This window comes from Geotrypetes seraphini, chromosome 2, assembly GCF_902459505.1.
Source record: "Geotrypetes seraphini chromosome 2, aGeoSer1.1, whole genome shotgun sequence".
Lineage (NCBI taxonomy): Eukaryota > Metazoa > Chordata > Amphibia > Gymnophiona > Dermophiidae > Geotrypetes > Geotrypetes seraphini.
In genome coordinates this window covers 513,665,139-513,689,429 of record NC_047085.1, presented here as the reverse complement: position 1 = coordinate 513,689,429, position 24,291 = coordinate 513,665,139, and the positions used below count along the sequence as shown (strand labels likewise).

At 40.8% G+C, this 24,291-nt stretch overlaps 2 protein-coding genes and 1 pseudogene across 8 annotated transcripts in view; 2 read left to right on the top strand and 1 right to left on the bottom strand.

The window, feature by feature from the left end:
* The window catches only part of LOC117355254, a 623,529-nt pseudogene that overhangs the window by 117,603 nt on the left and 481,635 nt on the right, over positions 1-24,291 (top strand).
* On the bottom strand, positions 665-21,158 carry LOC117355237 (oocyte zinc finger protein XlCOF6-like). 6 transcript variants are annotated; one of them, XM_033933522.1, is made up of 5 exons: positions 21,027-21,158; positions 20,531-20,657; positions 13,488-14,018; positions 2,233-4,164; positions 665-985 (listed from the first exon to the last, which is right to left on the bottom strand). In XM_033933522.1, the coding sequence occupies exons 1-5, from the start codon at positions 21,069-21,071 to the stop codon at positions 915-917; spliced, it is 2,706 nt and encodes a 901-aa protein (XP_033789413.1). In that variant the 5' UTR covers positions 21,072-21,158; the 3' UTR covers positions 665-914. The 6 variants fall into 6 exon arrangements, 5 of the variants coding, with proteins under 5 accessions (XP_033789413.1, XP_033789411.1, XP_033789412.1 ...); XM_033933520.1 differs by lacking the exon at positions 665-985 and having other exon boundaries at positions 1,995-4,164; XM_033933521.1 differs by lacking the exon at positions 665-985 and having other exon boundaries at positions 1,995-4,164; positions 13,488-14,015.
* The window catches only part of LOC117355267 (gastrula zinc finger protein XlCGF28.1-like), a 36,522-nt gene continuing 33,733 nt past the window's right edge, over positions 21,503-24,291 (top strand). For both annotated transcript variants that reach the window (XM_033933570.1, XM_033933569.1), the window contains exons 1-2: positions 21,503-21,769; positions 22,451-22,577. In XM_033933570.1, coding sequence (XP_033789461.1) covers positions 21,746-21,769; positions 22,451-22,577 — 151 coding nt within the window. In that variant the 5' untranslated portion in view covers positions 21,503-21,745. The remainder of the gene's footprint in view (positions 21,770-22,450; positions 22,578-24,291) is intronic.

Below are 24,291 nucleotides of genomic sequence, written 5' to 3'. Positions count from 1 at the left end.
CTGGATTATTTTTGTGTATTCGTTAGTAATCACAGTTTTTATACATATCTCCCATCAATCTAAACCGCCATCTAATGAGTTCCCAATCAATTCCTTTGGGAACAGAATCTCTTTATCCAACCAAAATAAACACCCCTACTGTCCATATCATCAACATTAATTAATCAACAGCATGCAAACATCAAAACAATAAATACACCTCCGCTTACAGGCATATGATGCTACTCTCCATCCGAAGAAACTTGACTCAGCTCATGAAACATCTTTTGTAATCTAGAATATATGGTAATTCTTTATTATCCACCAGTTGTAAATTGACTCAGTTGCCATGTAACATCTCCTGTGATATTGAATGTACTATAATTCTTCTATATAAACTGTAATTAACTCTTCTCCTGTAATGTAATTCTACTGGAAATACCCAGATATCTTCTTTATTGTAATCCGTGGCTATGTTACATCTGCTGCGATATGTATTGTAACTCTTCACTGTTACTTGTAATCTACTCTTTTCCTGTAATGTAATTCTACTGGAAATGCCCAGATATCATCTTTATTGTAATCCGCCTAGAACCGCAAGGCACAGGCGGAATAGAAATCCCTAATGTAATGTAATGTAATGTAATGTAATGTAATAATTAGTAGTTTTCTAATTTGTACTAATTGATGAATTGTAATAGGTCAATATTCAGCCGGGGACAGAGAGTATTGTCTAAAATCTATTTCTATGAGGCTTCACATCTAAGAAAGTCAAAAATACCAAAGCTATATAAAAATGCAGGAAATGCCAATATTTTCTCTCAGAAATGTCTGCTTGATAGTTGCTCCTTCCGCCATTCCTGGACATTCATATACAAGTTCTTTCTGTACCTCTCATATGAATTTTCTTGTATCTCTTTAAATGTGATTTCCATTTAAGTTTTTATCACATTCTCACCAGTATATGCTTTCTCCATAATATGAATCCTCTCGTTCTCTATTAAATTTTTTTTTTTTTTTTTTATAATTCTTTATTTATTAGATTATTCATTACAATATCTTTGTAACAAACATGCATGAATGAACACAAAGTAAAAAATACAATGTAAATTCCCAACGGGAATTAACATAATAATAAGGAAACTAATTCAACCATGTCCTAGTCCACATTAAAACTGATCGCCAGTGCAAATAAAACATCAAAAGAAATATTTCTATCTACTCTCTAGGAACAGGCAAATGGCTATTTATATATTGAACATCATCCTCCAAAAATATACTAAATATAAGAAATTAAACTTTCAACAAAGGTTTCTCTTTAATAAAATCTTCCACCTGGGCTGGATCAAAAAACACATATTTCTCATTTCCATATGATATTAGGCATTTGCATGGAAATTTTAAGAAGAAAGTAGCTCCAACTGCCAAAACCTTTTGCTTTAGCTGGAGGAACTGTTTCCTCTTAAATTGGGTCTGTCTAGAGACATCTGGAAAAATAACCACCCGTTGACCACAAAACATCTCTTGTTTTTTCAGGAAATATAATTTCAAAATATCTTGTTTCTCAAGTTCTGTCTTGAAGGTCACGAGAAGAGTTGCTCGTTTTTCAATTATGTCTTTAGATGACTCCAAAAACTGTGACACATTCAAACTCTCAGGTGTTACTATTCTATCCATTCCACCTTCCTCTACCTTTTCTTTGGAATCTCTTGAAATGTAGTATAGATTATCGACCTCAAAGGTCTCCACTTTACTATAATGTAATATCTCCCTCAAATACATTTTCAAGAGTTCCATTGAAGAAAGGTAGTGTGTGGTAGGAAAATTTAACAAACGAAGGTTCTTAACTCTAATAGCATTTTCCATTTTTTCTAATTTAGCATGTAGCATCATACTATCCTTTATATTAGAAACAGCACTAGCTTGTAAATTACCCACTGCCTGATCTAACTTTTCAACCTTTACAGCTGTTTCTCCAATTTTATCATTTTGTTCTTTAATTTTCACAGTTACATCAGATGAAAATTGACATAAATTCAAAACGGTTTTTTGTAAAGATGACTCTATTCTATTAATACTAAGCCAAACATCATTAAGAGTGATCACTTTATCCCTGGGAAGAACATCCGAGCTTTGCCCAGTACTCATCTGCACTGGGGTTAGTTCTTTAGCCTGCCCCAGGGACTGTCCTGAAACCTCCAGACCAGATAAAGACAATGATTGAAGGGAAGAAGAAATCGTTCTCTATTAAATTTAACTGCCAAGTAAAGCTTTTACCATATTCTGAACAGGTATATGGTTTCTCCACAGTATGAATCCTCTTGTGCATTTTTAAAGTTGTCTGCCGACTAAAACTTCTACCACATTCTGAACACTTATACGGTTTCTCCGCAGTATGAATCCTCTTGTGCATTTTTAAAGTTGAATGCTGTTTAAAGCTTCTACCACATTCTAGACAGGTATACGGTTTCTCCGCAGTATGAATCCTCTTGTGCATTTTTAAATTTGACTGCCAATTAAAGCTCCTACCACATTCTGAACAGGTATATGGTTTCTCCTCAGTATGAATCCTCTTGTGCCTTTTTAAAGTTGTCTGCCGATTAAAACTTCTACCACATTCTGAACAGGTATATGGTTTTTCAGCAGTATGAATCTTCTTGTGCCTTTTTAAAGTTGTCTGCCGATTAAAACTTCTACCACATTCTGAACAGGTATATGGTTTTTCAGCAGTATGAATCTTCTTGTGCATTTTTAAAGTTGACTGCCGATTAAAGCTTCTACCACATTCTGGACAGGTATATGGTTTTTCTCCAGTATGAATCCTCTTGTGCATTTTTAAAGCTGAAAGATCATTATACGTTTTACCACATTCTAAACAAGTATATGGTTTCTCTCCAGTATGAATCCTCTGGTGCATTTTTAAAATTGACTGCTGCTTAAAGTTTCTACCACACTCTGAACAGGTATATGGTTTCTCCACAATATGTATCATCTCATGCTGATTTAAATGTGATTGACGTTTAAAACTTCTACTACATTTTGAACAGCTATATGGTTTCTCTCCAGTATGAATCCTCTCGTGCATTTTTAAATTTGACTGCTGACTAAAACTTTTTCCACATTCTGAACAGCTAAATGGTTTTTCTCCAGTATGCATCCTCTTGTGCATTTTTAAAGCTGAGGGTTTAGTATATATTTTACCACATTCTGGACAGGTATATGGTTTCTCTCCAGTATGAATCTTCTCGTGTATTTTTAATGTTGTGCGATAATGAAACATTTTGCCACATTCTGAACAGATATATGGTTTTTCTCCAGTATGAATCCTCACGTGTTTTCTTAAACCTGATTGCCGTGTAAAGCTCTTCCCACATTCTGGACAGGTATATGGTTTCTCTCCAGTATGAATCTTCTCGTGTATTTTTAATGTTGTGCGATAATGAAACATTTTGCCACATTCTGAACAGATATATGGTTTTTCTCCAATATGAATCCTCTTGTGTTTTCTTAAATCTGATTGCCGTGTAAAGCTCTTCCCACATTCTGAACAGGCATATGGTTTCTCTCCAGTATGAATCCTCTCATGCCGATTTAAATGTGATTGCCAATTAAAGCTTTTACCACATTCTGGACAGGTATATGGTTTCTCTCCAGTATGAATCTTCTCATGTTTTCTTAAATCTGATTGCCAAGCAAAGTTTTTCCCACAATCTGAACAGGTATATGGTTTCTCTCCAGTATGAATCCTCTCGTGTTTTCTTACATCTGATTCCCATGCAAAGATTTTCCCACATTCTAAACAGGCATATGGTTTCTCTCCAGTATGAATCCTCTTGTGCCGATTTAAATGTGATTGCCAATTAAAGCTTTTACCACATTCTGGACAGGTATATGGTTTCTCTCCAGTATGAATCCTCTCGTGTTTTCTTAAATCTGATTGCCGTGTAAAGCTTTTCCCACATTCTGAACAGGTATATGGTTTCTCTACAGTATGAATCCTCTCGTGCCGATTTAAATGTGATTGCCAATTAAAGGTTTTCCCACATTCTAGACAGGTATATGGTTTCTTTCCAGTATGAATCCTCTCGTGTTTTCTTAAATCTGATTGGTGATTAAAACTTTTGCCACATTCTGGACATGTAAATTGGAGCTCAGTCTCATGGATCCTCTGAAGACAGTTTAACCCTGTTTGATGATAAAAAAAAAAAAAAAAAAGTTTTATAATATAAAGATGTAGAATGTTTCTCTCCCATTTGGATTATTTTGTGCATTCTTAGATATAATATAAAATCTTTGATAAAGCTTTTCTTAAGTGTAATTAATTTTATTCCTGCTTGTATTAACCTTTTTAAATTTTAAAAAGCAATACAATAAACAATACAGATCAGCATAGAAACAGGAGCATAAACTCACCCAATTCATTAAGTTCTTCAGTACAAGACAGCAGTTCTTCAGTACAAGACACAATTATTTAAAACCAGAGGACTATCAGCCCCCCCCCCCCCCCCGACCGTAGACAAGGTAGGCATGAAAAAAATCTTAGCATGACTCAGAAGAACGTTCCATCCATTTTAGATAAGGGTCCCAAACTTCCTAAGGAAGAGTGATGTCAACTTAAGACATGCAAAAAATAAAATGCAGTTTACAGAGGAATTGTCGCCTAATCGGGGGATGAATCTGGCCGTAAATATATGAAAAGCAAGCTTAGGAAATTTAAGTGATATATGTAAGAGAGCACTCCCTGGAGACTATGCAAAATTTCAGAAAGTAGTTCAAAAACCATATCCCAGAAGGGGATGAGACTCTGCTTGTATTAACCCTTTCATTGGCAGATGGTGAAAAGATGTTTTTAAGTACCTTTGATGTTGAACAAGAGCAACAAAGCCAAATAAAGGGTTAATTGTGGAATTGTTTGGGGTAACTATTCAGCCGAGGGCAGTGAGTTTTTTCTATAAAGCTGATAACTTAGAACTACATTAGTTCCAGATAGTCAATACTGAGCCATATCCGGGCGACGCCTGGAAGTTGTGTGGATACAGCTGGAATTCAGTGCAGTGTCCACATGGCTAACTGGTCACAGGACTGGGATTTAAGTGGTGTTACTTGCCCAGTTAGCTATGTGGGTAGCGCTACTGTATATCATCATAATTTCAGGGTCTGACCTGACTCCACCACTGCCTGGATCGTGCTGGGATGGTCAGCGCTGCTACTGCTGCTTGTATGATGGACCATTTACTTGTGACTGCTGCTCTGCTCCTGTTTTTCAGTCTTGAATGTTGCCGAATAAACTTTCCCTAGTGTGGGTGACGTGACCCAAACATGTCATCGCTACTCGCTAAAGAGTGATTATAAAATCAAATTGGATCTTGCTTCTTGGGGTGAACTCTCGGGAGGGATTGGGGCTTTTCCTGTGTTGCTGGCTGTTGTTTTCCTTGTGCTCCTCTACAACACACAATCTCAGGCCATGACTTCTATCTCCTGTGGTCTTCTAAGCGGACCTTATTAAAGATCTAATAAGAGCTCCAACATTTAGATGACTTATGCCTCACGGAGACTTGGCTGCATCTGGGAGAGGAGACACATTTACTACAATGCTGCCCCTCAAGAGAGGGACTGGCATCTGAATGGCATAAGGTCTCCCAAACCACTGCAGATATGATCACTAGATTCCCGTCTCTTATTATTCTAGGTGACTTTAATATTCATGTGGACACAGCATCACACCCGAAGACTTCCAACTTCCTCACATTCTTGTCTGACATAGGTTTAAAACAAAATTTACGCTTTTTTCAACGTAACAGGTGAGTCACACCATAGATTTAGTGATCTCCCCTAGATGATCAAATTTTCACTGATCCTTAAGAGCGCTGCTCTGGAGAAATCTACTAGTAATTAACTCACAGATGATCATATATACCGAACATACATAAAAACAGATAGACCACCAAACGAATGGTTTGACTCAGAATTACTAACCACCAAACAAGAACTAAGAAAACTCGAGAGAATCTGGCAAAAAACAAACAGAGAAACAGACAAGACAAACTGGAAACAAAAATTGAAAATATACAAAAATCTGATCAAAGAAAAACGCACAAAGCACTATGCGCATATAATAGGTACTACAAAAATAAACAGTAAAGAATTGTTCAAACTAGTAAAAACGTTAACAGCTACAACACAAATCCTGAAAAAGGACGAGTGCACCCCATCTGCCCAAACCCTAGCCAACTTTTTAAAAAATAAAATCACAGACCTAAGAGCAACCCTACACACACCCACAATAAACACAATTCACTATCTCGAACACTATGACCAAGACTCCAGAACAAACATGAACTGGGACCACTTCGAGTTCCCAGACTGGCACCAGTTCCTAAAATTATTCAACAAATACACCAAATCAAACTGTCTACTTGATGCATGTCCCCCCAAAATCATGACAGTTGCCCCACTAGACTTCAAAAAGGAACTATTCACATGGCTAACAACCGCCCTTATAAACGGAACATTAAACAAGAACATGGGACACATACTGATCACCCCTATCCCCAAATACCAGAACACCTCTACAGCGCTGACATCCAACTACAGACCCATAGCAAGTATTCCCCTTTTCACAAAGATACAGGAAGGTTTGGTCAACCTACAACTAGTAAACTACCTAGACAAATTTAACATCCTTAATGAACACCAATCATGATTCAGAAAAGGATACAACACAGAAGCCGTCATAGCCTCCATACTAAACCACCTTTATAATCTTTTTAGCAAAGGTAAAAGCGCACTGATCCTACAACTAGACCTCAGCAGTGCCTTCGACCTGGTAGACCATGAGATCATGCTACTGTGCTTTGATGCAATGGGAATTTCGGGAAACGTAAAGAAATGGTTCCAATAATTCCTAAAAAACAGATCCTACCGAGTAACCAGCAATGGACATCACTCCAACCCATGGAATAACCCATCGGGCGTGTCCCAAGGCTCCCCCCTATCGCCCACTCTGTTCAACATCTACATCGCATCCTTAGGTCACCTTCTACAAAAACTAAACTTAAAGCACTACATATACGCAGATGACATATCCATTCTAATCCTCTTAAACGACATCACAAATGAAATTGTAGACAACCTCTCAAACATAATGACAGAAATCGAAAAATGGACCACCAATTTCAAACTGAAACTAAACGCAGAGAAAACAAAAGTCTTTCTGGCAAGCCCTAATGACAAAATTACGAGAACATCGATAAAAATAAACAATCACGAATACCCAATATCCAAAACCATAAAAATACTTGGTATCACTCTAGATACACACCTAACCATGACTGACCACACAAACTTACTGGTGAAAAAATGTTTTTACACGCTATGGAAACTAAGGACCATAAAAAAATACTTCGATCCAACATCCTTCAGGTTGCTGGTGCAATCGCTGATCCTATCCCTCCTTGACTACTGTAAAATCATCTACCTGGGTATTCCAAAAAAAACAGTAAAAAATTTGAGATTAGTACAAAACACCGCTGTTCGCCTAATCTTCGGACTGAGAAAAAAAAAACCACATCAGCCCCTACTACAAAAAACTGCACTGGTTGCCAATGGAGGCGCGGATACTATTCAAATTCGCATGTATCTGTTTCATACAAGTCTGGGGACTAGCACCTTCCTACCTGCAAACTCACTTCGTTCTGCACAACCCCACATGAACTACCAGAAACAAAAACATCTTTGCCTAACCAAAGATCTCAGGCTGCAGATACAAATCCTTCCTGGATAGAACCTTCATGTTCCAAGTGAATAGACAACAAGTCTGGTTGCGAAACTGCATAAATCAACCCAAACTGACTTTCAATGCATTCCGAAAAGCAATAAAACCGCCCTATTCGACAAATTCATTGACTAAAACAGACCACCCTCAGACTAAAACAAACCCCCCGTAAACGCTATTCAATCTCCCAGGAAGCTCCAATTTTCATGTATTCTTTACCCATGGAACTTAAATTAGTATGTAACTTGTTTATGTAACTTTTCTATTTTAGGCTCCTTATCATTCGCTGACTGTCCAGTCTTCTTACAATGTGAACCACCTAGAAGTCGCCTGACTGTGGCGGTATAGAAAAATAAAGTTATTATTATTATTATACAAATTTTTCCTGATCCTTAAGAACGCTGCTCTGGAGAAATCTAATATAATAAAACGCTAGGCCGCGCCGGTTTTCCGTGAGCTGTAGCGACACATAGGAAGTGCGCATGCGCGGCTTACGCTCTGTCCTGCTCCCTGTTGAAAGACGCAGCGTCTCCATTACACTAACTTTGCCGTCGCCGCCTCTCCGCTCTCTCTCTCTTCCTCCCCCCCTCCCCCGAGGCGGATGGCCAGCGGCTTACGCGCATGCGCTGGCTTGGCGCACCAGAGGGCAAGATGAAGGGGGTGTGGAGCAGCGCTGGCGGCGGCAGTGTCCAGTAGGGAACACGTCCACGAGTCCCCCCTCCCGCATCAACTGCTGCTGCTCCTGTTTGAAGCGGCCTGCTGAGGTTTGCGGCCGGCTGTAGCGAACCTTGCAGGCCGCTCTCCACATGGAGCACGTTCCCTCTGACGTGATTGCGTCATAGGGAACATGCTACCATATGGAGAGCGGCCTGCGAGGTTCACTACAGCCGTTCGTGAACCTAAGCAGGCCGCTTTGAACAGGAGCGGCAGCGGCGGAAGCAACCATGGGTGGATGGAGGGAGGGGAAGAACGGGAGGGGAAGCGAAAAAGAAGGGCTATGGAGCAGGCAGGAAAGAGGGCTGCTTTGGGGGGAGGGGTGTGCTGGGGCCAGACAGCAATCGGGGGGAGGAACAGATGGGGGGCCATGAAGCAGGCAGGCATTGCACAACAGGGGGAAAGGGGGCTGCTTTGGGGGAAGAGTTGTGCTGGGGGCAGACAGCAATCAGGGGGAGGGAAGAACAGAAGGGGGGCCACGAAGCAGGCAGGCATTGCATAACAGGGGGAGAGGTGAAAAGGGGCTGCTTTGGCAAGCAGGGGGGGCCAGGGAGACAGACAGAAAGAAAAACGCACAGACGGGACCTGGGAGAGACACAGACACAAAGAATGACAGACAGACAGCGTCCAGGGAGAGAGACAAATAAAAAAAACAACACACCATACATACAGACATCTACTCTAGCACCCGTTAATGTAACGGGCTTAAAGACTAGTCTACTAATAATTAACTCATAGATCAAATTTTCTCTGATCCTTAAGAACGCTGCTCTGGAGAAATCTACTAGTAATTAACTCATAGATGATCAAATTTTCACTGATCCTTAAGAGCGCTGCTCTGGAGAAATCTACTAGCAATTAACTCATAGATGATCAAATTTTCACTGATCCTTAAGAGCGTTGCTCTGGAGAAATCTACTAGCAATTAACTCATAGATGATCAAATTTTCACTGATCCTTAAGAAAGCTGCTCTGGAGAAATCTACTAGCAATTAACTCATAGATGATCAAATTTTCACTGATCCTTAAGAACGCTGCTCTGGAGAAATCTACTAGCAATTAACTCATAGATGATCAAATTTTCACTGATCCTTAAGAGTGCTGCTCTGGAGAAATCTACTAGTAATTAACTCATAGATGATCAAATTTTCAATGATCCTTAAGAACGCTGCTCTGGAGAAATCTACTAGCAATTAACTCATAGATGATCAAATTTTCACTGATCCTTAGGAACACTGCTCTGGAGAAATCTACTAGCAATTAACTCATAGATGATCAAATTTTCACTGATCCTTAAGAGTGCTGCTCTGGAGAAATCTACTAGTAATTAACTCATAGATGATCAAATTTTCACTGATCCTTAAGAACGCTGCTCTGGAGAAATCTACTAGCAATTAACTCATAGATGATCAAATTTTCACTGATTCTTAACAACGCTGCTCTGGAGAAATCTACTAGCAATTAACTCACAGATGATCAAATTTTCACTGATCCTTAAGAGCGTTGCTCTGGAGAAATCTACTAGCAATTAACTCACATATGATCAAATTTTCACTGATCCTTAAGACCGCTGCTCTGGAGAAATCTACTAGTAATTAACTCACAGATGATCAAATTTTCACTGATCCTTAAGAGCGCTGCTCTGGAGAAATCTACTAGTAATTAACTCATAAATGATCAAATTTTCACTGATCCTTAAGAGCGCTGCTCTGGAGAAATCTACTAGCAATTAACTCACAGATGATCAAATTTTCACTTATGCTTAAGAGAGCTGCTCTGGAGAAATCTACTAGTTGTTAATTAATTCATAGATGATCAAATTTCCCTGATCCTTAACAGCGCTGCTCTGGAAAAATCTACTAGCAATTAACTCATAGATTATCAAATTTTCACTGATCTTTAAGAACGCTGCTCTGGAGAAATCTACTAGTAATTAACTCATAAATGATCAAATTTTCACTGATCCTTAAGAGCGCTGCTCTGGAGAAATCTACTAGCAATTAACTCACAGATGATCAAATTTTCACTTATGCTTAAGAGAGCTGCTCTGGAGAAATCTACTAGTTATTAATTAATTCATAGATGATCAAATTTTCACTTATGCTTAAGAGAGCTGCTCTGGAGAAATCTACTAGTTATTAATTAATTCATAGATGATCAAATTTCCCTGATCCTTAAGAGCGCTGCTCTGGAGAAATCTATTAGCAATTAACTCACATATGATCAAATTTTCACTGATCCTTAAGAGCGCTGCTCTGGAGAAATCTACTAGCAATTAACTCATAGATGATCAAATTTTCACTGATCCTTAGGAACGCTGCTCTGGAGAAATCTACTAGCAATTAACTCATAGATGATCAAATTTTCACTGATCCTTAACAACGCTGCTCTGGAGAAATCTACTAGCAATTAACTCATAGATGATCAAATTTTCACTGATCCTTAAGAGCTCTGCTCTGGAGAAATCTACTAGTAATTAACTCATAGATGATCAAATTTTCATTGATCCTTAGGAACGCTGCTCTGGAGAAATCTACTAGCAATTAACTCATAGATGATCAAATTTTCACTGATCCTTAGGAACGCTGCTCTGGAGAAATCTACTAGCAATTAACTCATAGATGATCAAATTTTCACTGATCCTTAAGAACGCTGCTCTGGAGAAATCTACTAGTAATTAACTCACATATGATCAAATTTTCACTGATCCTTAAGAACGCTGCTCTGGAGAAATCTACTAGTAATTAACTCACTTATGATCAAATTTTCACTGATCCTTAAGAGCGTTGCTCTGGAGAAATCTACTAGCAATTAACTCACAGATGATCAAATTTTCACTGTTCCTTAAGAGCGCTGCTCTAGAAAAATCTACTAGCAATTAACTCATAGATGATCAAATTTTCACTTATGCTTAAGAGAACTGCTCTGGAGAAATCTACTAGTTATTAATTAATTCATAGATGATCAAATTTCCCTGATCCTTAAGAGCGCTGCTCTGGAGAAATCTATTAGCAATTAACTCACATATGATCAAATTTTCACTGATCCTTAAAAGCGTTGCTCTGGAGAAATCTACTAGCAATTAACTCACAGATGATCAAATTTTCACTGATCCTTAAGAGCGTTGCTCTGGAGAAATCTACTAGCAATTAACTCACAGATGATCAAATTTTCACTGATCCTTAAGAGCGTTGCTCTGGAGAAATCTACTAGCAATTAACTCACATATGATCAAATTTTCACTGATCCTTAAGACCGCTGCTCTGGAGAAATCTACTAGTAATTAACTCACAGATGATCAAATTTTCACTGATCCTTAAGAGCGCTGCTCTGGAGAAATCTACTAGTAATTAACTCATAAATGATCAAATTTTCACTGATCCTTAAGAGCGCTGCTCTGGAGAAATCTACTAGCAATTAACTCACAGATGATCAAATTTTCACTTATGCTTAAGAGAGCTGCTCTGGAGAAATCTACTAGTTGTTAATTAATTCATAGATGATCAAATTTCCCTGATCCTTAACAGCGCTGCTCTGGAAAAATCTACTAGCAATTAACTCATAGATGATCAAATTTTCACTGATCTTTAAGAACGCTGCTCTGGAGAAATCTACTAGTAATTAACTCATAAATGATCAAATTTTCACTGATCCTTAAGAGCGCTGCTCTGGAGAAATCTACTAGCAATTAACTCACAGATGATCAAATTTTCACTTATGCTTAAGAGAGCTGCTCTGGAGAAATCTACTAGTTATTAATTAATTCATAGATGATCAAATTTCCTTGATCCTTAACAGCGCTGCTCTGGAAAAATCTACTAGCAATTAACTCATAGATGATCAAATTTTCACCGATCTTTGGATGGAGGTCTCGTAGAGGCTGGCACGACTGCACTCGTTGCCTGGACTGCCTGAGACTCAGCTGAAGGCTTCTTAGGTAGTGCACCCGGAGGAGGAAAAGGAAACTTACCCGAGGATGGAACATTAAGGGTCACAGCAGACGTGAGGTCGAGGTGTTGTCCGCAGGTTGCTCCATGGCGCTGAAGAAACAGAGAATCTTGGCACGCCACCTGCGAAGAACCCGCGTTTGAAGGGTGGCACAGCGAGGGCAAGACTCCGTAGGGTGGTCGGGGCCCAAGCACTGAATGCACCAGCGATGAGGATTGGTCAGAGAGATGGCCCAACCACACTGGCTACACTTCTTAAACCCGGTGACAGCCCGGGACATAAAGGACGAATACAGCCACAGCCAAACGAGGGCTGTCGGCTAGGCCCAGACCAGGAACTGCCGGGCTGGAGCGACGGAAGAAAAATAAAACTTCTTTTTTTTTTTTTTTGAAGACGTGCCGCACAGCGACTAACAAAGAAAAAATAAAAGAAAGCCGCGGTGCAAGAAGGCACTAATCAGGGACGCAGAGCTAGGAACCAGGGCTTCTGGCTCCGTGGAAAACTAAGAACTGAGGCCACGCTGAGGAGACACACGTCCTGACTCAAGCGGGAAGGCACTCGCGCATGCGCGGTGCGGAATTCACAAACTTTGAAGATCTTCAAGCAAGAATGAAAAGGGATGGCAATGACATGGGAAAAGCCCAGGACATGTCCCACGTCATTAAACTAAAGCAAGCAGAAAAAAGACACTTGGTGTCTTTTGACTTCCCAGTAATATTGTGTCCTCTTTGCAAATCCTGCACACGTGTGACCTACTGGAGCACCATCAGAAACCAGGCCCATTTTTTCATAAGAGTGTGCCACATTTCCAAATAGTTCACACTCTTGGTGATATTGCTCCTGAAACAAAAATGAAGAGGTGCTAAAAGACGAATGTTTGGGCTGTCGCTGTCCATCCCTAGGAATTCATACTTTGATACAGTCAATACATGTGAAAGGTTTCCCTTCTGCATGCGTTTTCTGCTGTATTTCAGCTTCACCTTTTGTTTGGAACCTTTTCTACACCAACAACACAAAAAGGGTCTCACCCTGGGGTGGATTCTCTTGGGCAATAAGAAATGATATATTTTACCAAGGCTTTTTCCAACGGTGTCTTGCAGAATGGATTTCTTCCCTTTCTTCTTTCCCTGATGGAGCTGAAATGCCATTTGGTCGCTGTTTTTATTTCGCAAGGGTCTCTCCTCTCTCGGGTGTCTCTGGAGCTCAGGAATGTTTGTGAGTTCCCTGTCACTTTTCTCATCCTCAGTGACTGCATCCAGGGAGTGTCTTGCAGGGTCTCTCTTGTTCTTTTTCAATTCTGCCTTTTGGTTGCTGTTTTTACTTTGTAAAGGTCTCTCTTTTCTCCGGTGTCTCTGGAGCTCAGGGATGTTTGTGAGTTCCCTGTCACTTTTCTCACCCTCAGTGACTGCATCCAGGGAGTTTCTTGCAGGGTCTCTCGGCTTCTTCTCCGATTCCCGTTGATAATTCCTTGTGTTTTGACTCTCATTCCTCTGGGAAATATTCTCACTGACATTTCCTGATTGTCTTGGGATGAGTTCAATTTCTAGAAGCCAGTTTTCTTGATTCTCCTCCATCTTCATCTCCTGCATTGCCTCAGTATCTGCTGGATAGAAATAAAAGACGGTAATCGCGCATTAATAACTATGGACCACTACTAACAATAAAGAAACAAAGTTTTCTTTTCTGGGCTCACACGACTACATGGGATTTCTCATGTTTAGGAAATTCTGTGATAAGTCTTCAAACCTCCTCTCTCTATTTTTTTTTTAATTAGGTTATGAAATTAATTTTCCAAATTAGCAATAAACCCAAAGGGAAAAATAACAATTAAAGAAAGGTATAACAGGGTATATACCAGCTGTGGTGGGTAGGACAGAATTGCAAGAGTGTTATTTTCATACTATGTTGCCGACTTATGTCCCTCAAAACCAAGCCTATTACATGGAAGTGTCGACACACAGCTTTGTATAAAATGTCATTCTGCAGTGAAGTCTTATGTGCATAGTCTGTGGGTGTCTTCAACTATTCAAGGTTTTTGGAGAGATGTAGCTTCCTTCTATCTCTGAGCCTAGTATGCTATTCTGCCATTTCTCTCATTTGCATTTGTATCCAGCTCGGGAAAAATTGTTTTTGAGCAAGTATTACGTTGAGGGGAAGACATGTATTTGGAATCATTGGTTGTCTGAGCTGCCTCCTTTCGTATGGTATTGGAGAAACAAGCTCCATGCTTTGATAAGATGGGAGGCGAGAGCTGCTTCTGGCTCCCAAATAAGGCGTAAGGCTTTCCTTCAAGTGTGGACTCCCTATCTGAATATTCTGGCTCCGAGAGGTCGCAGTCAGGTCTTGAATAACTTGTAATTAGGGTTCTTGGGTTTAGTCTATGGGTTACTATACCTTTTTTTTTCTGTTTCGGAACAGGGAGGGCTGAGGCTTGGGAAGGGAGGGTGTGGGGGGACCGAGGTGAAGTGTGGTAATACAGGGGTTGACTGCTTGGGACCATGGTGGGCATGCTCTATTACTGCAAAATTATTGTTCATGTACGGATGTTTGTACTTCTCATTGGTTTCAAAGAAATAAAGGTATAACAGCAGAAAATGTAGCCCACAAAGACATCCAAACAGGAACTCGGCCACCCACAACTACAGCCAAAGTCTTGTTCCCGCCTACAACCACCTCTGATCACATGTTTCCTCTCTCACGGAAAATTCTAGACCTGCCTAGGATCCAAAAATACATAACCTTTGAAAGCAAGTCCAATAGTTACAAGAGAACTCCAAAAAGAAGATGCTCCCAAAGAAAGAGCAAGAAAAGATTTAAACCTAAGCATGTTTGGTTTTTTTAAATCATTTTCTAATATTTATTTATTAATTATATTTGATATATTGCCCTTCCATTAGGGACCAAATGGCACAGTTTACAATAATAATTTACTACAATGTAATCATTAACACAAAAGACGAAACAATGACGACACAGGAACCAGTAGGGTTGATCTCATAGCTACAGTATGTATAAAAGTCTACCATATCAGAACCCCCCAAATGCTAAAGAATAAATGTGAGTTCAATCTAGATGGCATTCTAACCGTAAATGCGGGGGCAGAGAATTCCACATGGCTGGAGACCTATAAAGGAAGCTGATTCTCTTGTAGGATCCAGAACCATCTCATCCTGTGTCTAAGATCTTAAAGTGGGATGGTAAGGGATCCCAAGTACTTGAAAAAACCTCAGTAAAAGCCTGTGTGTGTAAGAACCAACATCTTTTAAACATGGCTTGATAAAAATATGGTAACCAACGAGCTTCCTTCAGGAGTGGAGAAACAGGGCAAAGTCTCCCAGACCCTACAAAAGTCTTAATAGCTGTATTTGAATGTTTTGGAGGCGGTTAATAGTATATTTGGATAGCTCAACAAAGAAGAAGCTTCAATAATCAAGTCAATTCAAGACAAGACCATGAACCAACTTGTATAACGAAGACTTGTCAAGGGCCATAATTCCCCAAAATACCTCTGAACTATTGATTACTCCTGGTCGAATTTTGCACAAAACATTTCAAAATTCTGCAAGTTTGACAACATTTAACCATATTTTTACTAATTATTATCCAGAATTTCAGTACAATTCTGTATTTTTATTAAATTCTACTAGAGAAAACAAGGGTTCTTCAAGTTTTTCTCGCTTAGTGACTTTCTTCTAGAAGCCCACCTTTGTAAAAGCCCAACTTAGTGAAGTTTGGTTGATTTGTTTTCATAGTACTTCACTTTGCCTTTATATTGTCAAAAAACATATCTGAAAGCAGACAAATTTCAATAAATTCAGAATAAAAACAAACTTTTTTCTATCTTTTATTGTCTGAGCAGTTTATTTTTTCATTCATTAGGCTCCAGATCCAGAGTCCCTTTACTGCTTTTCTTCTTTCATAACTGTCTTCCTAGGATCGTCTGTCCATTTCACATTTTGTCCCTATGTGTCCTGTCCAGCATCTGTCCCTCCTGTTTCTGTCCTGAGCTTCTTCCCTCTGTGTCCCTCTCCATTCCCCTGCATCCATCATCCCTCTGTCAGATTCACCCCTTTTCAAGCAATGTCCCTGTGTCTAGCAGTCCTTCTATGCCCCTATCTCAACGCTCTCCCCATCAAGCTTTCTTCTCCATGTCTGTCCCTCTTTGTGCCCAGCATTGCTTCAAAGTCCCTGTCTCTATGCTCAATCCCCATCTAGGATCTCTTCTCTATGTTTCTGTGCCTATCGTTGTGCAGGATCTTCCAACTCTCAGCCAGCCTCTCTCCCCTCATCCCTCTCCCTCCCCCCCTATCCCATATCAAGCTAGAATCTCTCTCTCTCTCTCTCTACCCCCTCAACACCTACAGCCAGCATCTTATGCTATCTCCCCCTATCCCCCAGTACTTCTCTCCCTAGCCATCATCTCTTCCACTCCTGCCCCTCCCCCAACATCTCTCATTCTCTCCCATTGTCCACTACCTCAGGGACGCAGATTCCACTCAATAGCAGCCTGCTGCTGGCTCTGCAGACTTTCCGCTACTGCGGTCCTCCCAAAGAAAGTTAATTTAGGATCTAACGTAATTCCTAAAATCTTTATGGTCAGAGTATGTTGCAATAACTGAGGTGTAGCATCAGGGAGACATAATTGAACAGTTATCCAAATGGCTTTGGATTTCGTAGGGTTCAGATTCAGACGGTGACTCTCAAGCCAATCAGCAACTCTCTGTAAACCAAGCAGGAATCTGGAACAATACTCTAATTGACTTACTCCTTAACCATCTGTCATACCAATCATTCAGAAGATCACTGAAACCCCATTTATTGGACAAATTTGTTTAACTTCCTTAATCGTTTTTCCTCTACATCTTCCGGCATGCTCCTGTTGTATATAACTAATTTACACCCCTGTCTGTTTCTTCCTATTTCATACTCATGATGTAACTTAGCTGCATTCATGCACTCTCTCTTGTTGTAAACCGTCTTGAACTGAAAGGTATGACGGGATAGAAATAAAGCTATTATTATTATTATTAAATGATGACAAGTCTGGATGTATACTAACTGAATATCAACCACAAAGAAGTGCGCTGAGATGCCAAGTTCTTGGGTGAGAAGAGCTAGAGGGCTTAGGAAAAGATTAAATAGCAGAGGAGACCGATGCTGAACCCTGGGTCCCTCTAGCTGAAAAGCAGAGACCCTGTAGCTAGGGATTCCCACTTAGCAGCAGAAATCCTGGAAAAGGAACAAAAAAAAAAACCACCAAATAATAAAACGGAGAGAGCAAAACAAGCACACTCCTGCAGGCACAAGTGCAAAAGGAAAAACTAGAGATGGAGCTAGAGAACACAGTGAAGTAGAGCAAAATCACAGAGTGGATTCCTTCAACATATGGCACACGGCCATTGGGATACAACCCACATGTCTAGAATGTCTCACCTATTACACTGGAACATGTATTCTGCCTGTTCAGCAGGTTATCATTTCTCACAAGCCCAACTCACCTGCCTTGGGAGCTGCTTCTCTGTTAAGCAAAAGACAGGACTGAGGTGCTCAACCGTGAATGGGAAGAATTAAGAGATTCAAGGTCTCCAGCTCATGGAAGCTCTAGAAACTTCTGTGGCTTTGTAAACTTTATCCAATGCTGGGCTCCATCAGTTGATATCATCCACTTGTGAAGACTTAGATACTGCGCTCCGTACAGATAAGTCATTTGTTTTAATATCTATAGTTATTATTACTCTGCTGTATTCTAAGACCTCCTTATACTGTAGAGTAGTTATTGCTCACCAGTACACTGAAATGCCTCCTCTTACTCTGTATAGTAGTTATTACTATAGCCCATAACATTCTGTAGAGTATCTGTTACTCACCCGTGTCTGAATGTCTAACTTCTCTCTCTCCCGACTCCTGGGGATCCTGGATATAGTTTATAGTTTATTCAATTTTTGATTAAACGCTTTTTCGTTTCTTCAAAGCGTTGTACAGAATAAAAATAACTTTACAGAAAAAAGTAATAAAACATTTAATACAAACTTTTTAAGATCAACATGGCTGACGTATTAGGTAATTATAGACAGACATGCAATAGACACGATTGGTAAAGGGGGTAAGAAATACAATTGATAAAATAAAAATAAGCAACATTTAAGGTAAACACGAAAGGAATTAGGGGGAGGGTTATAAGTTAAAAACAAATATTAATTATTTAATCTCTAAAATGTGTCTCTCCCTCTTGTTTAATCCACGATAACAGATCAGGACTTATCCTTACAGAACCTGTTTCCAGGAATAAACATGAAAACTCAGTTATACTTCCCTTTTATTCAAAAACAAATATGCAGCAGGAGTTCAAAGGATCAGGTATGATGAATTTTATTGATTTATTGGGATGTATTAACTGCCTTTATGAAGAGATTCACCCAAGGCAGTGTACAGCAGATTACAACTTGACAAACCGTTAGAGCTTCAAATGGCCCCTTTAAGAAGCCAGTTAAAACCCTGCTTTACAAATTTAAAAACCCTGTATAATCAGGGAGAGAGAGTTTAACTTATTTATTTAAAATACTTAGATCCTGCATATCCAATATTCTATGCGGGTTATAAAACAAGACTCATAACCAGTTTATACACAGACATGACTTAACATTCTAAAACTAACCTAACACCAGAGAACAAATGATTAAAACACAAAAATTTGAAAACAAACTAAACGATTCTTCTATATGTTAACATACTATAAAATAATAAAATAGATTCCATCACAAGTTCTCAAAAGCCTGTTGAAAGAAAAAAGCGAAAAAGTCGAAATCTGAGGCATGACCAGCTCCTGCCTACTCACCTCCCTAAGAGCTATCTACAAAAGAATGGGTTAAGCTGGGATTCACTAATATTTATTCCTGGCTCTGGGGTTACATAGGGATCTCTTTTGCTTTATGGTGATACTATTCTTGAGCGACAGCCAAGTTATCTGTTTGCCTACAGTGAAAGCAGAAGTTGCCTTCGTTAAATCTCCTGAACCTCAGCTGTGCTCAAGGTGGTTCTTTCCTCAGAGAGTCTTAGGCCAAATCCACGACTCCTCACAGAAGGAAAGACCTGGCTCAACACCAGCCAATTCCAGGGGAAGGGTCAGATATTTATTTGTTTCTATACTGCACTATCCAAAGTTCTTGGTGGTTCACAAGAGAACAGACAGAATAAATCAAACAAACAAAAACAAAAGTGTGGGAGAGGAAGAGATAGCGGATGCTGTGAATGGGCAGACTGGGTGGGCCATTTGGCCTTTATCTGCCATCATGTTGCTATAAACACAGTAAACTGAAGTTTCTTCCTGTATGTGAGTGACTGATATTCAAAACTGGATGAGTTCATCATTTTGGCTGTTCAGAGCAGGCCATGCTGCCATTAATTATGCTGCTCTCTAGGTCCATATTATATTTTGGTCCTATCACAGGTGACCAGATAATTATCTCGATGTTTCTCTCTGAGAATATTGTAAATTCTCTAAAGAGCTGCTCTTATGCAGGAACCAAATTCTCAGCATACAGAAGTTTCATTCCAAGATGTGTGGAAGAAAAGCAAGATAAAGGTTCAAAAGAGGAGAAACCACGATTGGTCCTTGTGGGAGAGGACACAAGGATAGCCTTATTGGGTCAGACCAATGGTCCAACAAGCTCAGTAACCCGTTCTCACGGTGGCCAATCCAGCAACATTCCATGCTACCGATCCAGAAATAGAAGTTGGTGAGGATATTTCGTATTCCTCTTATCACATGGTGATCCTGGAGACAATTCTGCAGCTCTTGGAGCAGTTCAGTGTCAGACAATGTTATAGGGTGAGCAGAGATCGATGACCTGGTCGCAAAGACTGCTTCCAGGTACAATGTAACCTTCTGCAGCCAGGTTCTGACCATTTGGGCTACTCTGACCCTGCATTTTAGCTCTTCTTCAAGAAACAGAGAATAATCTGTCTCTGATTTGAAAGGGAAAAAACTTGCAGGACACACAAGATGGTCTTATGGTCCCTCACGCTGTCAGATTAAGATAGAGATTAGTACAGAGAGATCCTGATCACACTTGGAAGTTTCTGGAGCAAAGGAAGTGCAGAAAAATGTCTCCTTACCTAGGGAGATCAGAGTCTCATAATTCTCCTTCATCACCTCCCTGTAAAGCTCCTTCTGCCCTTCATCTAAATATTCCCACTCCTCCTGGGAGAAAGAGACAGCCACGTCCTCAAACTTCAACTGCATCTGAAACACAAACCAGGAACACCCTCAGCGCCTTCTGCATCACCATCATTGTAGACCTGGTGCCTGTATGTTACTTAGTGTGCAACTGCAAGGGGAGGCCAAGTGACCTATAGTGGAACTTAGGAAGTCAAATGTAATAACCTACTGCCTTGAGAATGCAGGTGAGGAGTGGCCCCTTTGAAGGGAGGACAAAAGCATTGACAAATTCCTCCATCCTCTCTTTCTTTCTTCTCCCTTTTCCCCTTCAGCCATTATTGTAGACCTGGTGGTCCCTTAATCCTCCATTGCCCCCTTGGTGGCATTCCAAGTCCCCTCCCCCCATCTTGCCCCTCCCCCTGCCAGGAAAAGGGGGGGAGGGGGAGCTCCTACCTGAGCAGAAGCTCCTGCAGCTATTTCCCTCTGGGCTTTGGACATTTGGGGCTGAAAGGAGAGAGCAAAGCAGAGGCTGAAAGAAACTGGGCACTTGAGGCTCCAGCACAAGATTTACTTCCGGCCCCAAAGACCCTAAACTAGAACTAAGCTCCGCCCCCTCCTCTTCCCGCTCCCAAGGACGTTTTGAACAACGAGCTGAAACTCCTCCTCCTTTCTGCCTTCTCGTGCTAGGAGCCGTAACCTCTCACTCCGCTTCCCGCCCAAGGGACCATTCTGACCAATCAGCATTACAAGGGGCAGAGCCTTCGGCGTGAAGCTCCGCCCTTCTCCTTTGTGACGTCACCAGCCTCCCAACTCTGTCAGGCCTAAACACGGCTTCTCACAAAAACGTCACAAAAGGGGCGGAGCTCCACGGAGGGGCTACTAACTGTAATTCCGCCTGCACTATTCTGACCAATGAGTGCCAGGAGCTGAAAATCCTCCTCTCAGAGCTAGTGGGTGGAACCTTCCACTTCTCTTCCACTCCCAGCAACATTCTGACCAATCAGCTCTTGAAAGGGGTAGAGCCAAGAAGAAACCCCTCGGCTTCAAGCACCGCCCCTTTCGTGATGTCATCACCCTGTGAACAACAGGAAACGAGTCTTTTCTTCTTCCTCCAATTGAGCCGAAACTTCCGGTTCCCGATCACTGCAAGAGGCAAAGCCTGATCCTGGGAAATGGCTGCAGGAGCTTCTGCCCAGGTGGGTCTTGTTGAAAGGAGAGAGACCAACCCAGAAACCCTTCAGTGCCCAGAACCCTCCTCTGGGATTGAAATACTCTCTATCCACCCCAAAGCATCTCCCTCTGCCTCACTCAGCCCCAGCACTGGCAGCTCTTCTCAAACAGAACTACCCTGGGATTGTGGGTTATGTGAAGGTCAATTCTGTACATCTGCCCTTGAGAGATACTCTGGGATTGTGTGTTAGGTGGCTGTGAACTATTTAAACCCAGAAACATCAGCCTCACTCAGCCCCAGCACTGGCAGCTCTTCTCAAACACAACTACCCTGGGACTGTGGGTTATGTGAAGGTCAATTCTGTACATCTGCCCTTGAGAGATACTCTGGGATTGTGTGTTAGGTGGCTGTGAACTATTTAAACCCAGAAACATCAGCCTCACTCAGCCCCAGCACTGGCAGCTCTTCTCAAACACAACTACCCTGGGACTGTGGGTTATGTGAAGGTCAATTCTGTACATCTGCCCTTGAGAGATACTCTGGGATTGTGTGTTAGGTGGCTGTGAACTATTTAAACCCAGAAACATCAGCCTCACTCAGCCCCAGCACTGGCAGCTCTTCTCAAACACAACTACCCTGGGACTGTGGGTTATGTGAATGTAAATTATACAAAAGAGGCTGAGTGTGTTTCTGGTTTCTATTTCAGATGCCTGTAAAGTTCGAGGACATCGCTATCTCTTTCTCCCAGGAGGAGTGGGAGTATTTAGATGAAGAGCAGAAGCAGCTCTACAGGGAGGTGATGAAGGACAACTATCAAACCCTGCTCTCACTGGGTAACGGATTAATTTACATGTTTATTAGCAGCAGTGGAATGAGATACAAACGACACTGTGAGGTGGTCTAAGGCCTAATGGTGGTCCTACTACCCACAGCAAGGGACCTTGGTACCACAAAAGTCAATGGATGAGGAGAAAAAGTGGAACCAGATCCTGGACTTTAAGCAGTATAAAATATCAAAGTTTATTGGTGTTGCAAAACAAAAACACAATGTCATGAAAATCAGACAGATGCCAAAAGTTATAAAATATAAAAATTGTCCTTAGCACAGTGGGTTAAAAATCAGGCAGCATTGTGGGGTGTACTGTTGGGCAAATCCACTGACAGTGTTAGTTGTTCCAGAAAAAGTCTTTAAAATGTTCCCTCGCCGTAGCTCGAATCTTTTTAAAGACTTTTTCCGGCACGATTCTACCTGATTTTTAGCCCACTGTGCTAAGGACCCCTGAGGAGGGCAATTCATTGCCGAAATACAGAACGTGTAGGGTCTGTTCATTTCATAGACATTACAATTTTTATGTTTTTTAACTGTTGCCATTTGTCTGATTTTTATGACATTGTGTTTTTAATTTGTTTTGCAACACCAATAAACTTTGATATTTTATACTCCTGAAAGTCCAGAGCCTGGTTCCACTTTATTCACCTCTATTAGCAGCAGTGAGTTATCGTTATAAAAATAATTTTGATTGTCTCGTGTCATGAACACAAATGAGACCATGAGGGTCTTGCTGTCCATCAGTACTAGAGAATGACATGGAGACAAATTTGTAACATAGTAACATAGTAGATGACGGCATATAAAGACCTGAATGGTCCATCCAGTCTGCCCAGCCTGATTCAATTTAAATTTTTTTAAAAAATTTTTTCTTCTTAGCTATTTCTGGGCAAGAATCCAAAGCTTGGGTTCCAACTGCCGAAATCTCTGTTAAGACTTACTCCAGCCCATCTACACCCTCCCAGCCATTGAAGCCCTCCCCAGCCCAATCTCCACCAAACGGCCATATACAGACACAGACCGTGCAAGTCTGCCCAGTACTGGCCTTAGTTCAATATTGAATATTATTTTCTGATTCTAAATCCTCTGTGTTCATCCCATGCTTCTTTGAACTCAGTCACAGTTTTACTCTCCACCACCTCTCTCGGGAGCGCATTCCAGGCATCCACCACCCTCTCCGTAAAGTAGAATTTCCTACCATTGCCGTTGAATTTCCTACCCCTAAACTTCAAATTATGTCCTCTGGTTTTACCATTTTCCTTTCTCTGGAAAAGATTATGTTCTACGTTAATACCCTTCAAGTATTTGAACATCTGAATCATATCTCCCCTGTCTCTCCTTTCTTCTAGGGTATACATATTCAGGACTTCCAGTCTATCCTCATATGTCTTCTGGCGCAAGCCTCCTATCATTTTCGTCGCCCTCCTCTGTACCGCTTCAAGTCTTCTTACGTCCTTCGCCAGATACGGTCTCCAAAACTGAACACAATACTCCAAGTGGGGGCCTTACCAATGACCTGTACAGGGGCATCAACACCTTCTTCCTTCTACTGACTACGCCTCTCTTTATACAGCCAGCATCCTTCTGGCAGCAGCCACTGCCTTATCACACTGTTTTTTCACCTTTAGATCTTCGGACACTATCACCCCAAGGTCCCTCTCCCCGTCCGTGCATATAAGCTTCTCTCCATCCAGCACGTACAGTTCCTTCCGATTATT

Bases quoted from the DNA above. Each gene is read 5' to 3' on its own strand.
- LOC117355237 (XM_033933520.1), bottom strand. From the start codon at position 21,071: ATGTCCAAAGCCCAGAGGGAAATAGCTGCAGGAGCTTCTGCTCAG. The intron at 14,019-20,530 runs GTAAGGAGACAT...ATTTCTATCCAG, and splicing joins TGAGACTCTGATCTCCCTAG to CAGATACTGAGGCAATGCAG. The intron at 4,165-13,487 runs GTAAAATATATC...ATCATCAAACAG, and splicing joins CACCGTTGGAAAAAGCCTTG to GGTTAAACTGTCTTCAGAGG.